Source organism: Pseudorca crassidens, chromosome 20 (genome assembly GCF_039906515.1).
Source record: "Pseudorca crassidens isolate mPseCra1 chromosome 20, mPseCra1.hap1, whole genome shotgun sequence".
Classification (NCBI taxonomy): domain Eukaryota; kingdom Metazoa; phylum Chordata; class Mammalia; order Artiodactyla; family Delphinidae; genus Pseudorca; species Pseudorca crassidens.
The window spans coordinates 15,843,379-15,858,162 of NC_090315.1; the positions used below are offsets into that span (position 1 = coordinate 15,843,379).

Genomic DNA, 14,784 nt, shown 5'->3' on the forward strand with positions numbered 1-14,784 from the left:
GGTTTCTGGTTTTTTCCTTTCAGGACTTTGAATATGTCATGTCACTCCCTTCTGATCTGAAATGTTTCTATAGAGAAATCAGCTGATAGCCTATGGGGGTTCCCTCTAACTGACTGTTTTTCTCTTGCTGCGTTTAGAATCCTCTCTTTAACTTTTCTCATTTTAGTTATGATATATTTTGGCATGAGTTTGATTGGGTTCATCTTGTTTGGGACTCTCTGTGCTTCCTGTACCTGGATATCTGTTTCCATCTTTAGGTTTGAGAATTTTTCAGCCATGATTTCTTCAAATACATTTTCGATCCCCTTTTCTCTCTCCTGTCCTTCTGGAACCCCTATTATGCATAGCTTGGCACATTTTATATTATCCCATAGATCTTGCATATTTCTTTCTTTTTTAAAAAAATTTGTCTTTCTGTCTGCTTTTCTGATTGGGTGATTTCCATTATTCTATCTTCCAGATCACTTATTCACTCTTCTGTGTCATTTAGTCTGCTATTCATTGCCTCTAGATTGGTTTTTATCCTGGCAATTGAATCGTCTAATTTTGATTGGTTCACCTTCATAGTTTCTAGCTCCTTGTTACAGTGGTCTTCATTTTTATTGATAATCTTTCTTAATTCCTGTAGCATTTTTATTACCCGTTTTTTGGGGATTTGGCGTCCAGTAGACTGGTGAGGTCTGCTTCATTATTTGTTCTTTCAGGGGATTTCTCTTGTTCTTTTTTTAGGAGTAATTCCTCTGCTCTTTCATTTTACTTAACTTTCTCTGCTTCTGTGAATTTAGGAGAAACAATTATCTACTGTGTTCTTGAAGGGGTGTTTTTACGTGGGAGTGTCCCTATGTAGACTGTGTGTGTCCAACATTTTTGGTGCGAGGGCTGGTTTTGGTGTGGATGTTAGCCACGTTTTTCTTCAGAGTGTGTTGGCTGTTATTCCCTTGATAGTTGGTCTTTTGGTATCCAGAGCCTGTGCTAGATGGGAGGTGGGGTCTCTTCTTTGTTCCATGGCTGTCACCACCCTGTTGGGGGCAGGGTCTGCTTCCCAAATGTTGGAGTAGAAGTCCTAAGGTCAGGTTTCTCAGGCTCTGTTGCCCTTCAGTGCGTGCCCTACCCCAAAGAAGGTGGATGCTGAAGCAAGTGAGGCCCATGCGCTCATAGCAAACCTATGTGCCACGTGTGTAGGTGTCCAGGGTTCTGCTCAGAAGCAGCACAAGGCGCATTCTTTTCTCTGTTTTGTTCCTCCCAGATCTAGTGCAGGGCTGTGGTGTGGAGTAGACGAGCTGGGTGTCAGGGTGTTGTCGCTGCAGGAATTGAGGTGGGCAGGAATTGAGATCTGGGCTGCCTCTGTGGCAGACTTCTCCCAGGATCTGTCTGCCCCAGGTCTGGTGCTAAGTCGCTGTGTTGAATGGGTGGGGCTGGAGCACTCTCGCTGGGAAACAAACTGCTGTGCACTCCTGCCCAGGGCCTGTCTGCCCAGTATTCAGCACTTAGCCATTATGCATTCTTGTGGCACTGCCCAGTGCACACACTGATATTGTCTGTGGTAGCTGGTTCTGCTGCCCCTGTGCACACATTGACAAAAGTCTCCACTGCTAGAGCTGCCACCACCACTGTGCGCAAGCTGACAGTGAAGCTCTGTGGCTCCCTCCAGATCACACCCCAGGCCATCTGGGCTGTTTCTGCATAGCTAGATCAAGCCCTCTCCCAGGACCTACCTGCCCGAGATTCAGCGCTTAGCCACTATGTATTCTTGTGGCACTACACGATGTGCTGACAATGTCTGCCCAGCTAGACCTGCTGCCTGATGTGCGTGCTGACAGTGTCTCCCCTGGCTAGACCCACCCTCCCGTGTGCACACTGACAGTGGCTCCATGGCTCCATCCAGATTACACCCCTGGCGCCCCCTGTCTGCCTCTGTGGAGCTAAACAAATCTTTCCCCTGATCTCGCACCAGGCTATGGTGTGGAGGGAGCAGGGCTGGGGCATTTACTGTTTAGGATTAGGAAGTGCGGTGAGGTGGCTGCTGCCGGTGCAACCTTTTCTCCATGCTGATTGTTAGCAAGCCAGCATATGCACACACCTCATGAGTAGGGTCTAGGCTTCTCTAGCATACCTCATTAGTAGGATGTAGGTTTCTCTAGCCCTTCTTTCTGTCTCAGCAGATCCCATTAGGCAAGGGGGCTTGTCTCCATGTAAGACCCCAGAACTGGGATGCCCAGATTGTGAGTCAACCTGATCATTCCCCAGGGCGAGGGTCTGCCTGTGTGGACCTTGTCTTCCTTACAGATCCCTCCCAGGAGTGCAGGTCCCAACCTGATGCCTTTTTTCCCCCATCCTACCCAGTTTTGTGGAGATCTTTCTTGCAGCTTTGGTTAGGTATAGGAGTCCTTCTGTCAGCTTCCTGTTGGTTTTCTGTGAGAATTGTTCCGTGTGTAGATATATTTTTGATGTGTTTATGGCGGGAGGTGAGCTCCATGTCCTCCTACTCCACCATCTTGATCCTCCTCCTTTAAAGTCATCAATTTTTGAATGTTAAACTAATCCTGTTAACTGGTTGGGGGAAACACTTGAATATTTTTTTCCTGGATATTTAATACATTAATTTAATTTATACTAAGGTATACACAACAGATACCATAACTTTATTGAAAGCAGATTTTCTTGAGTCTGGTGTTAGAAGGTAAGGTGAAGCCAAGGTATAAGTTCCTTGAAAGCCTGTTTTATTTAGCAGGAGTTCTGTACCTATCACACATCCTCAGTGAATGCTGTTTTGGACAAGATGTCTTAAACTATGAAGATGAATTTTGCCCAAGGCCAATACTGTTCTATTAAAGTAAATTGTGTGATTGTAAATTCTTTAGAGATTTGAACCTTGTCTGAAAGCCATTTACCTCCTCACATCATACATATAGTCCATATTCCTTTGTCCCTTAACTTTATTCAATGACTTCATATGTATGAGTCACAGAATTACTCATACTACACTGATATGTATGTTAAAAATATAGTTTCTTTATTTTAAAAATTTGTTCGCATATTTCTTATGAGTTCTGATCAGTAGCATGAAAAGAAAAGCTAGTTTTGATGCAGTCTGATTCAAAACTTAGTCCTATCAGTAAACTGTTTCTTTGAATAATTATTCAGTTATTCAGATTCCCCTCTAAACCCCTGTCCTCTCTTAAGGTGGTGTCTGAGATATAGAAGAAAATCTTCATAGCTTTGGGAGGAAGAGGGTCCTCTGTGATTCTCCATGAATGTGTGCTGACTGGTATCCACTGAATCTAGTTTAGCTGGCTTCTTTTTCTGGGCATTCTGTAGCTGATGAATTTGTGGTACGTTTTTCAGCTCAGTCATGATCCAAGGGCCCCCTCCTTTCATCTTTCCTCCCTTGGATCTTGTCTCCATAGACTCTGAGTCTCTGTCATAACCTCCAAAGAATCCCTGGCTTCCATGTGCAATAGTCTGTGGGGTCATCTTGCCTTCTGCAAGGGTCCTATCACTCCCTACTCAGGATATATGCTACATGGGACACAAAGGCTACTTAAAGTTCCCCCAATTTGACCATGTCACTTTGCCCTCTTAATTCACTACCTTTCTTACTTCACCTTAATGCCCTGGAGTGTGGGAAGTTCTGAGCAGACATTTAACTGCCTATGTCCCCACCTCCATGGCCTTTCTTCTCTATCCCAGGCCTCCAAGGGGGAGGAAAGGGTTTCCCCCAGTCATCTTCCCCTCTGTCTTTCTTTTTTCAGTAAAACTAAAATGGAGAAAGGTTATGAAGAATAAGGAAACATACATTAAAAAGCGTTTCAAAACTAGTATACTGGTTACATGTTTGGAATCTATGAGTGCCAGTGAGAGGCCCAAGGCAGTATAAATAAGGCCATGGAAGGTCTGAAGATATTACTGATGACAAAGCACATCCATCCAGAAGCAAAAAAATTAACCCATAGCACAAGAATATCACATCATTTTGTTCATTGTTGCCATATTAAGTTTCATCTGCAAATGTTCACATCTCCAGAAACATAGAACAGAGTGCCTAGGACAATAAAATTAAATTGACAAGCCTGCTGTGTGTTCTGTATTCTGCTTAGTGCTTTACTTGAACTCTTCATTTTTTCATGAGGATTTAATGATTGGTGTCACTTCCCTTCAGCCTCAGGAACTTCCTTTATTATTTCTTTTTTTTTCCTTTATTATTTCTTGTTAGGCCAGTCTGCTAGCAATGAATTCTCTGGGAATATATTTCATCTTTTTTTTTAGGTGAAATTTACATAAAATTAATAATTTTGAAGCAAACAATTCAGTGACATTTAGTACCTTCACAATGTTGTACAGCCACCCCTCTATCTAGTTACAAAACATTTTCATGACCCCCAAATAAAACCTCATACCCATTAAGCATATACTCCCCCCTTCCCCTCTCCCCCAGCTCCTGGCAACCACCAGTCTGCCTTCAGTCTCTGTATTTATCTATTCCAGATATTTTATATGAATAGAATGCTAAAATATGTGACTTTTGTGTCTGGCTTCTTTCACTGAGTATAATCATTTTTGAAGGTAACTTTGCTAGTTATAGGATTATTCGTTGATAGTGTTTTTTCTTTCAGCACTTGAAATATTGCTGTCCCATTGCCTTGACCTTCATTGTTTCTAATGAGAGGTCAGGTGTCAATTTTATTGTGGCTGCCTTGTAGATAAAGGATTGTTTTCCTCTTGCAGCTTTTAAGGTTTTCTCTGTATTGTTACTTTCAGCATTTTGAGTATCATGTGTTTGTATCTCTTTGTGTTTATTCTGCTAAGGGTTCATTGAGTGTCTTGGATATGTATACTAGTGTTTTTAAAAAATCAAATTTAAGAAGCTTTCAGCCAGTATTTCTTTGAGTAGTCTTCTGTCTTTCCTCTCCTTCTGGTACTCATATTATGTGTATGTGCATGTACTTATTTCTGTCTCACATTTCTCCTAGTCTGTGTTCATTTTTCTTCACTCTCTTTTTTTCCCCTCATCTTCAGATTGTATAGTTTCTATTGATCTCTTGATCGTTAAGCTTGCTGATTCTTTATTCTGCCATCTCAGACCTTCATGCAGCTGTGAGAAATTCTCATCCAGGCCAGTGGGGAGTTGCTGACCAAAATTTTCCCATTAGAGGAGTCCCATGTCAGGTAGAATGGTCCAGTCCCTAATACCCTCACTGTGCTTAGCCTTTGGCTGGAAAAATAGCCAGTGGTGGCTTGAGAATAGCATGGTCTCATCATGAACACAGTAGTAGAACTAAAGATAGAGCGGCTGGAGTTTGTTCACCAATTATGTGTCTCACAGCTTGTTCTCTTGAAGGGGATCTGGGAGCATATTTCTATGGCTGCCACAAAGATAACATTTTGAAATGTTCTCTTCCTACCATAAGCATTTATCTGTCTTAATAGATTTACCTAGTATTATTGACTGTGACAGAAATCTTCCAGAACAGTTGCTTAAACAGGACGGAATTTTATTAGTCTCTGTAGGAATTCAGGTACCAACAAATCAGGGCTGGTCCTGTATCTCTAAGGCAGAGAGAACCAGGATTCCTCTATTTCATTTGTCTACCTCATTATCCTCTAATACTTGGCTCTACCTCATTATCCCAAATGACTATATTTGCCCTAGCCATCATAGTTACTTAACAGTCTATAGGAAGGAGGAAGCTGGGAAGAAAATGTATACCTCCTCCCTTTAAGCTCACTTACCAGTAGTTACATATAATACTCCTTTCATCTTATTGTCCAGAACCTTATATAAAAATACCTAGCTTCAAAGGAGATGAAGAATGATAATAAGAATGATAATGGCACAGGAGGCCATATGCTCAGCCAAAAATTTGGAAATGGGGAGAAATATTGGGATAGAAGAGTAAAAGTCTTTGCTACAGTATCAACTGTTCTGGATTTCTTTTCTTTTCTTTTTCTTTTTTTTTCATTTTGAGATCAGTCTTGGTTTCATATTTCTTTTTAAATTATTAATTTCATTGAAGTTCAGTTTGTTTCAGTATTCCTAATTTTGTATGTTTGTTTTTTAAATTTATTTTTCTTCATTAAACTTATTTGTCTAACTCAGTATTTATACTTAAAATATCAGTTTTTAATTATGGGGATTTATGTATATAAGTTTTAGATTTCTCATATTAAGATTATGCTTCATATTTACTAAATTTTTTAAAAAGTATTTTCATCAAGTTTATTTTAATGATTTTTTTGGATTCTGTCACTCTTGAGCGATTACAATTTTCTTGCAAAATCTGTGGTGTTGGTTTTGTAATTTATTAATTATTTTATTGATTCAACTTAGGAAAATACAACTCCCTGAGGAGAAATCTGAGGCTGAGGCACTGTCAGCAAGAATTCATCTTATGTGCTCTTCTCCTTTCATGTGATTAATGAAACCATTATAGTAGGACTAGCTTTCTGCATTATGTTTTCTCCTCAGCCGTAATTCCTCACCAGGTACTTTTTCTGAGCTTATTTTGGTCTTTATCCCACTTAAGGGGAAGTCCCAACTATCCCGTGCATTTCAGTGTTTTTTTTTTAAAATAAATTTATTTATATATTTATTTTTGGCTGCATTGGGTCTTCGTTGCTGTGCTTTCTCTAGTTGTGGCGAGCGGGGGCTACCCTTCATTGCGGTGTGCAGGCTTCTCATTGCTGTGGCCTCTCTTGTTGCAGAGCACGGGCTCTAGGTGTGCGGGCTTCAGTAGTTGTGGCTCGTGGGCTCTAGATTGCAGGCTCAGTAGTTGTGGCACACGGGCTTAGTTGCTCCGTGGCATGTGGAATCTTCCCAGACAAGGGCTCAAACCCATGTCCCCTGCATTGGCAAGCAGATTCTTAACGACTGTCCCACCAGGGAAGTCCTTTCAGTGTTTTTTTACCCTGACACTTTGCCTTTGGTTTCTTTTTTTTTCTTTTTACATTTCTTTAAAAATTTTCTTTTCTAGCTTTATTGAAATATAACTGACATGTAACATTGTGTTTAAGGTGTACAACGTGTTGAATTGATACACTTACATACTGCAAAATTATTATCACAGTAGTTGCTTAAAACCTCCATCACCTTACATAATTATTTCCTTTTTAGGGCGAGAACATTTAAGATCTACTCTCTAGCAAGTTTCCAGCATATAATACTGTATTGTTAACCATAGTCACCATGCTGTACATTAGATCCCCAGAAATTATTCATCTTATAAATGGAAGTTTATACCTGTTGACCAGCATCTTTCCATCACCCCCACCTCCTAGACCTGGGCAAGCACCATTCTGTTCTCTATTTCTATAATTTTGACTTTTCAGGATTCTACATATAAGGGATATCATAGAGTAATTGTCTTTCTTCGTCTTACTTCACTTAGCATAATGCCCTAAAGATCTATCCATGGAGTTGCAAATTGCAAGATTCCATCTTTCTCATGGCAGAATAATATTCCATTGTATACATATATATCACATCTTCTGTATACATTCATCTGCAGACAGACACTTGATTGTTTCCATATTTTGGTTACTGTTAATAATGTTGCAGTGAACATGGGAGTGCATATATGTCTTCAAACTCCTGTTCTCATTTCCTTTGGACATATACCTGGAAATGGGATTGTTGGATTATATGGTAATTCTATTTTTAAGTTTTTTAAGGAACTTCTGTACTGTACTGTTTTCCATAGTGGCTGTATCAATTTACATTCCCATCAACAGTGAACAAGGGTTCACTTTTCTCCACATCCTTTCCAACACATTTTATCTCTTGTCTTTTTGATGATAGCCATTATAACAGGTGTAAGGTGACACCTCATTGTGGTGTTGATTTGAATTTCCGTGGTGATTAGTGATGTCAAGCATTTTTTCATGTACCTGTTGGCCAATTGTATGTCTTCTTTGGAAAAATGTCTATTCAGTTTCTCTGCCCAATTTTACTCAAGTTGGGTTTTTTTGCTATTGAGTTGTATGAGTTCTTTATTTTGGATGTTAACCCCTTATCAAATATATGATTTGCAAATATTTTCTCTTGTTCCATAAATCACCTTTTTATTTTGTTGACTGTTCCTTTTGCTGTGCAGAAGCTTTTTAGTTTGATGTAGCATCACTTATTGATTTTTGCTTATATTGCTCATGCTTTTCATGTCATATTTAAAAAATTATTGCCAAGACCAATGTCAAGAGCTTTATCCTTATGATTTCTTCTAGGAGTTTTACTGTTTCAGGTCTAATTTTAAATCTTTAACCATTTTGAGTTAATTTTAGTGGTGTAAGATGTGTCCAGTTTTATTATTCTGCATGTGATTTTCCAGTTTTCCCAATACCATTTATTGAAGAGACTATCCTTTCCCCATATTGAATATTCTTGACTCCCTTGTCAAGTATTAGTTGACTGATACAAGGGGGTTATTTCTAGACTCTCATTTCTTATACATGGGTCCATGTGTCTATTTTTATGCAGATACCACACTGTTTTGATTACTATGGCTTTGTCATATAGTTTGAAATCAGGAAATGTGATGCTTCCAGCTTTGTTCTTTCACAAGATTGCTTTGGGCATTTGGGGTCTTTTGTGGCTCCATACAAATTGTATTGGGTTGGCCAAAAAGTTCATTCGGGTTTTTCCATAAAAAGATCACTTTTTCCTGTTTCTGTGAAAAAAGTCTTTGGGAATTTTGATAGTGATTGCATTGAGTCTGTTGATGGCTTTGGGTAGTATGGACATTTTAACAATATTAATTCTTGCGATCCATGAACATGGGATATCTTTCCATTTATTTGTGTCCTCTTCAGTTTCCTTCATCAAAATCTTATATTTTTCAGTGTCTAGAGCTTTCTCCTCCTTGGTTAAATTTATTGCTAAGTATTTTTGTTGTTTTTGATGCTATTGTGAATGGGATTGTTTTATTTCTTTTTCAGATATTTTGTTGTTAGTGTATACAAATACAGCTGATTTCTGTCTGTTGATTTTGTGTCCTGCAACTTTACTGAATTCATTGATTAGTTCTTACAGTTTTTTTGGTAGTGATTTTAGGATTTTCTATATATAAGATCATATCATCTGCAAAGAAAAAGAAGACAGTTTTCTTCTTTCTTTCCAATTTGGATGTATTTTTTTTCCTTGCCTGATTGCTCTGGTTAGGATTACCCATACTATATTGAATAGGTCTGGTGAGAGTGGGTACCTTTGTCTTGTTCTGATCTTAAAGAAAAAGTTTCAACCTTTTACCATTGGATATGATATTGTTGTTGGCTTATCATATATGTCCTTGTTTATGCTGAGGTATGTTCCTTCTATACTCAGTTTGTTGAGAGTTTTTATCACAAAATGATGTTGTATTTTGTCAAGTGCTTTTTTTGCATCTATTGAAATGATCATATAATTTTTGTCTTTCATTCTATTGAAGTGATGTATCACATGTATTGATTTGCATATGTTGAACTATCCTTGCATCCCAGGAATGAATCCTTCTTGATTTTGGTGTATGATCCTTTTAACATGCTGTTGAATTTAGTATGCCTATATTTTGTTGAAAAATTCTGCATCTATATTCATTAGAGATATTTGCCTATAGTTTTTCTTGTAGTGTCCTTATCTGCCTTTGGTATCAGGGTAATGTTGGCCTTGTAAAATGAGTTTGGGAGTGTTCCCTCCAGTTCTGTTTTTTGGAAAGTATGAGAAAGACTGGCATCTGTTCATCTTTAAATGATTTGTAGAATTCACCAGGGAAGCCATCTAGTCCTCAGCTTTTCTTTTTTTGGTGGGAGGGGAGGGTTTTCTCTATTGAAAGATTTTGATTACTGATTCAACTCCTTATTCATTATTGGTCTGTTCTGATTTTTTATTTCTTCATGATTCAGTCTTGGTAGGTTGTATGTTTCTATGTTTCTTCTAGGTTATCCACTTTGTTACCATATAATTGTTCATAGCAGTCTCTCATGGTCATTGTATCTGTGATATCAGTCATAATGTCTCCTCTTTCATTTTTTATTTTATTTGACTCCTCTTTTTTACTTCTTGATGGTGTCCTTAGCACAGTTAGTAAGATCCGCGTCTCTGTAACGTCCTCTGAGAATGTTATCTGCTGCTCGCTCAGACTTTTCAGTGACACAGCTCACAATTCAGTACTTTGGATGTGATGAGAGAAAAATGACACTCTTTGGCACCATCCCACATAGCTGGGAAATAGGGTACTCACACATCCTTATTTTCCTTCATGAACGAAATCATGGGCCAAGATTTCTCTTGGCCCTAAGCTGTGTTGCCTTGGTGGAGGGGTGAAGTAGGTAAAGTCAAACTGTGCCTCTTACCCTCTCTGATGAGTCCAAACTTGTATTTTTTGCTCCACTGATTTACTGGAACTTCTTGGCTGGAGACGTGTACTTTCACAAAAGCTCTGTCTTCTGTTGGGTGCTTGTCTAAGACAGTCATTTTCTGGGGGCTCCTGGACCATGGCCAAGAGAGGCTAGAGTCAGTTCACATGCCTCTCAGGGTCTATAGCCAGGACTGAGGTCTGTACGCTTATAACTTAACATGTGGGTAGGCAAGACTCCTTCTCAGTCCCTTAGCATACGGTGCTGGACCCCACAGTTCCCACAAAGGCACTTTTGTCCATAGATGGATGCCAAATTACTGTTTTTGCAGTGGGGCCACTGCAGAGGGATGTCTTATTTTGCCATGATTGCTTTTGTTTTCTTAAGCCTGATTGTTTATAAGTCCTTGATCTTCAGCAGAAAAGGGCTCCAAAAGAGGAGTTTCCATTATTCCCACAGCATACTCTCAACTTTAGTGGATGTTCATGGTCATAGGGTCCTTTTAGGACCTAGAAATAAATTATCAGAAACATTTTTTATGAGCTAGCTCCTGGTGATTTCCTTTTATCTTACCCCATCTCTCATAGAAATTCCTCAAAGTTTAGGAAATGTGGAAAGCTACCTTTGTTCCAGTGCTGTTGAAGATTTTTTTCTTATGTTTATATTTTTGGGGCATTTTGGTTTTTAACTAGAAAAAGTGCATTTGATTTCTATGTTCAAATCACACTTCTTTGAAGAAATTTGTTACCAGTCCCTCATTTCTGACACTTTAATCTTTCTTGGTACTGTTTTCTCACAGTTCTGGTTGTAATTCAAGTTCAGACCATTTTATAAAAACTTCATTATCTTTTTTCTATATCTGTTGGTATTTGTAGCATTCTATTTGTGGCACTCTTTTTTCAGTATATGTGAACTCTGAACAAAAATATATCCAGTTTTTGTGGCTGCAGACACCTGTTATAGGCTTATGAACAATAAATCCTCATTTTCAATTTAGATTTCTTCTGATCTAATGAACAATATGTGCAACTGCTAAATCAATGAATATCTCTGTTTGGATGTTCCTACTATACTTCAAAGTCATTCTCTCCCCATTTCTGCTTCCATCCAAATCCTATTTTCATTTTTTCATGTACCAATGAATCACAGGGATCTAGTGAGTTCCCAGACCAATTAACTTGAGTAAAGTTTTGTATTCCGCCAGTTTTTGCACTCAGTATAAATTAGTACCCAAGATCTCTTTAACTCACAGTAGTTATTAAAGATGTGTGCTTGCTAAATCAATGAATGAACATAAACTGACAGGATGTTGCTAAAATGATATTTTTCTTTCAGACAATAACAAAAACAGGTAAAATTTATTTTATAGTCTCTTACCTTTGTGTACTATCAGAAAAAGTTTCAATATGTTTTGTCCACTACATCTAAGATGGATGACTCCAGATTGAGTGGGAATATGTTGTTACAGGAAACAGTGACATTCAAAGATGTGGCTATTGACTTCACTGAGGAAGAGTGGCAGCAGTTGGATCCTGCTCAAAGGAACCTGTACTGGAATGTGATGCTAGAAAACTATAACAACTTAATCACTGTGGGTAAGGGTAGTTTCCTATATAACTCAAACTCTGGGAGTAAATTACCTTTTTTCCCCCCAGTGTTTCTGAAATGTGTGGAACCTTTAAATGTTAGCCTGAGTTTGGCCTTTAGGTGCCTTTGCTCACATTCATGTGCATGCTGCAGCTTTCAAAGCAAAATGTCATCCTTGGTTATGTTTCAAGGGGCAGTATTCCTAGAAAACATAGTTTTCTTGTCCTTCAGAAAGCCTGGTTTCCCTGGGCCAGCCTCAGTTCTTGAATGATTGTTCCTAGTATTTATACCCAAATCTTATGTCACTTCCCTTTGACAGGATGTCCATTCACCAAACCTGATGTGATTTTCAAGTTGGAGCAAGAAGAACCATGGGTGGTGGAGGAAGAAGTGTCAAAGAGACATTGTCCAGGTTAGTGGGAAGGAACCATACAGGTGAGGAGGGGCCAGGGCCCTTTAATTGTTAATCTGTAAGTTTTTGATCCCTCTGAAATGTTCTTCAAAGTTATTTTTTTTAAGGCCATAGAACTTTGTAATGACAATTGGTGTGAATTTTTTATATACGTAAGATGTCATTTCTAGATAATATTCTTAACTTCTTTCCTCAGAACCTAAAAGACCAGTTAGCTTTCTTACCTGTGTGCTAGATATCAACATTTCCTAATTCATTCCCAGCTTTGCTTTGGTAATCATTCTAGTCTTTCTGCCCACCTTTTTACATAGGCTCCTTTCGTTTTACGTTCAGATATTTACAGAATTGAAGTTGTTTAAATAAACTTGTTGACATTTAGAGTCCTTTACTATTTTCTCTTTTTCCTTCCATTGTAAATGCTTTAGCATCATATTTTGTACCCATAGTCACAGTTCCCACTGTAATTTAGCTTTTGCTCTCATACTTCAGTAATGACTACAATCCTTTTATTTCAATAAAGATTTAAAGTCAGTGCTACTTTTCTGTTATCTTCCATTTTCTGCTACATTTGTCACGTATATATGCATGTGCTTGTGTGTTTGTGATACATGTGTATACATATGTATAATGCGTACACATATATACATGCATACATATACATACATATATTTTTAATTTGAAAGATATTGTGATGTCTTTTTTTGCTCTTCAAGGAGATAAAATTTATACTTCTACTGACAATTTCTGCAACTTAGTCTATTAGCATTCCTTAAATCATTGCCAGTTTGATAAATGAAAAATAACTTACAATAGTTTGAATTTGCATTTCGTTTATTATAAATGAAGGCAAGCATCTTTTCATATGTTTAAAATCTATCTATATTTCTTTTTTATGAACAGTTTGTGTTTTATGCCCCTTTTTTTCTCTTGAGTTCTTAATTTATATGAATTCTTAACATATTAAGGTGATTAGCCATTTCTCTTGTTTTTCTAGTATTTTTTTCCGGTAACTCATTGCTCTTTAAAGTACTTTTTACCACCGTTAAAGTTCATGTAGTTAAAATAACAACCGTTTCTTACAGGAGATTTATCATATGATTCTTTTTCCTTTTGTGTATATGGGTGAATATTATTTACATATTTCTTAATAATGAATCATACTTACATTTTTGCTATGAATTTAAATATCTTAACTCTGTCAGGCTTTGAAGTCAATGTTACACTGGTTTTGTAAATAAAATTTAGAAGCTTTTCTTCACGTTCTAGAACATTTATATAGCATTGGCATAAAACTCCCGTAAAATTTTTATTTATCTTACCTGTTGAACTATTTGGACCTTGCAGATTTTTGAGGGAAGTTTCTTTGACAGCTTTTCTCCATTGTTCCTTTTTTTTTTTTTTTGCGGTACGCGGGCCTCTCACTGTTGTGGCCTCTCCCGTTGCGGAGCACAGGCTCCGGATGCGCAGGCTCAGTGGCCATGGCTCACGGGCCCAGCCGCTCCGCGGCATGTGGGATCTTCCCAGACCAGGGCACGAACCTGTGTCCCCTGCATCGGCAGGTGGACTCTCAACCACTGCACCACCAGGGAAGCCCTTCTCCATTGTTCCTTTTATAACTGTTCTATGTAGATGCTTTTGTCTCTCTTGGCAATAGTTTTTGATAATAGACTGTAATTTTCCAGAAAGATACCATTTTAATCCTGGTTTTCGAATTAATTTTCACAGAGTTGAACAAAGAAATTGCCATAAATATTTAAATTTCCTCTGTATTTTAAGAAGGTTACCATATATTGATGTTCCAGGGCCATCTGTTATATTTAACAATTTGTTTCATCTGTGTTTTCAAATCTGTTTGTATAAAATTATTCATAGTGTTGTCTTCTTATTTATGTCTTCCATAAATACTGCAACATTCTCAGCTAACATCATCAAATGTTGGCTCTCATTCATTGCCTTCACACTCTACCACTGAGAGTCATATTAGATAGATGCTAGACCTTTTTTTCTCCATATTTTTAAATATCTTTTGCTATTTTCTTCCTCTGTATCTCTGTGTTGCCTTCTCAGTAATTACTTCAGATATATCTTCCAGTTTGCTAATTCTCTCTTCAACCATGTTTATTCATCTTTTTAACTCATCCACCTTTGAAAAAATTTTTAGTAGTATTTTGTATTTTTGTAAGTTCCTCTTCTTTTTGTTTTTGCTATGCTTTTTTCTTCTCACATCTTTCTGATTCTTCCTAGTAATTTCTGTGGCTTCTTCAGCTTTGTGTTTTTATCTTTTGCTTCTTTAAAAATACTGTACATAGCTCTTTTGTGTTCAGTATCTGACAGTTCCAGTATTTTAAGTTCTCAGGTTTAAATATCTTGTTTTTGAGGACTCAGTGTATTTTGGTTCTTCACATAGTTGATGATTGCTGATCCTAAACTTAAATTTTTAAAATCTTAATTTGTGCTAATTC

At 37.8% G+C, this 14,784-nt stretch overlaps 1 protein-coding gene across 1 annotated transcript in view; it reads left to right on the forward strand.

The window, feature by feature from the left end:
- LOC137215228 (zinc finger protein 569-like) overlaps positions 1-14,784 on the forward strand; it is a 62,172-nt gene that overhangs the window by 38,321 nt on the left and 9,067 nt on the right. Inside the window, 2 exon segments of the mRNA XM_067720107.1 lie at positions 11,792-11,918; positions 12,230-12,322. Coding sequence (XP_067576208.1) covers positions 11,792-11,918; positions 12,230-12,322 — 220 coding nt within the window.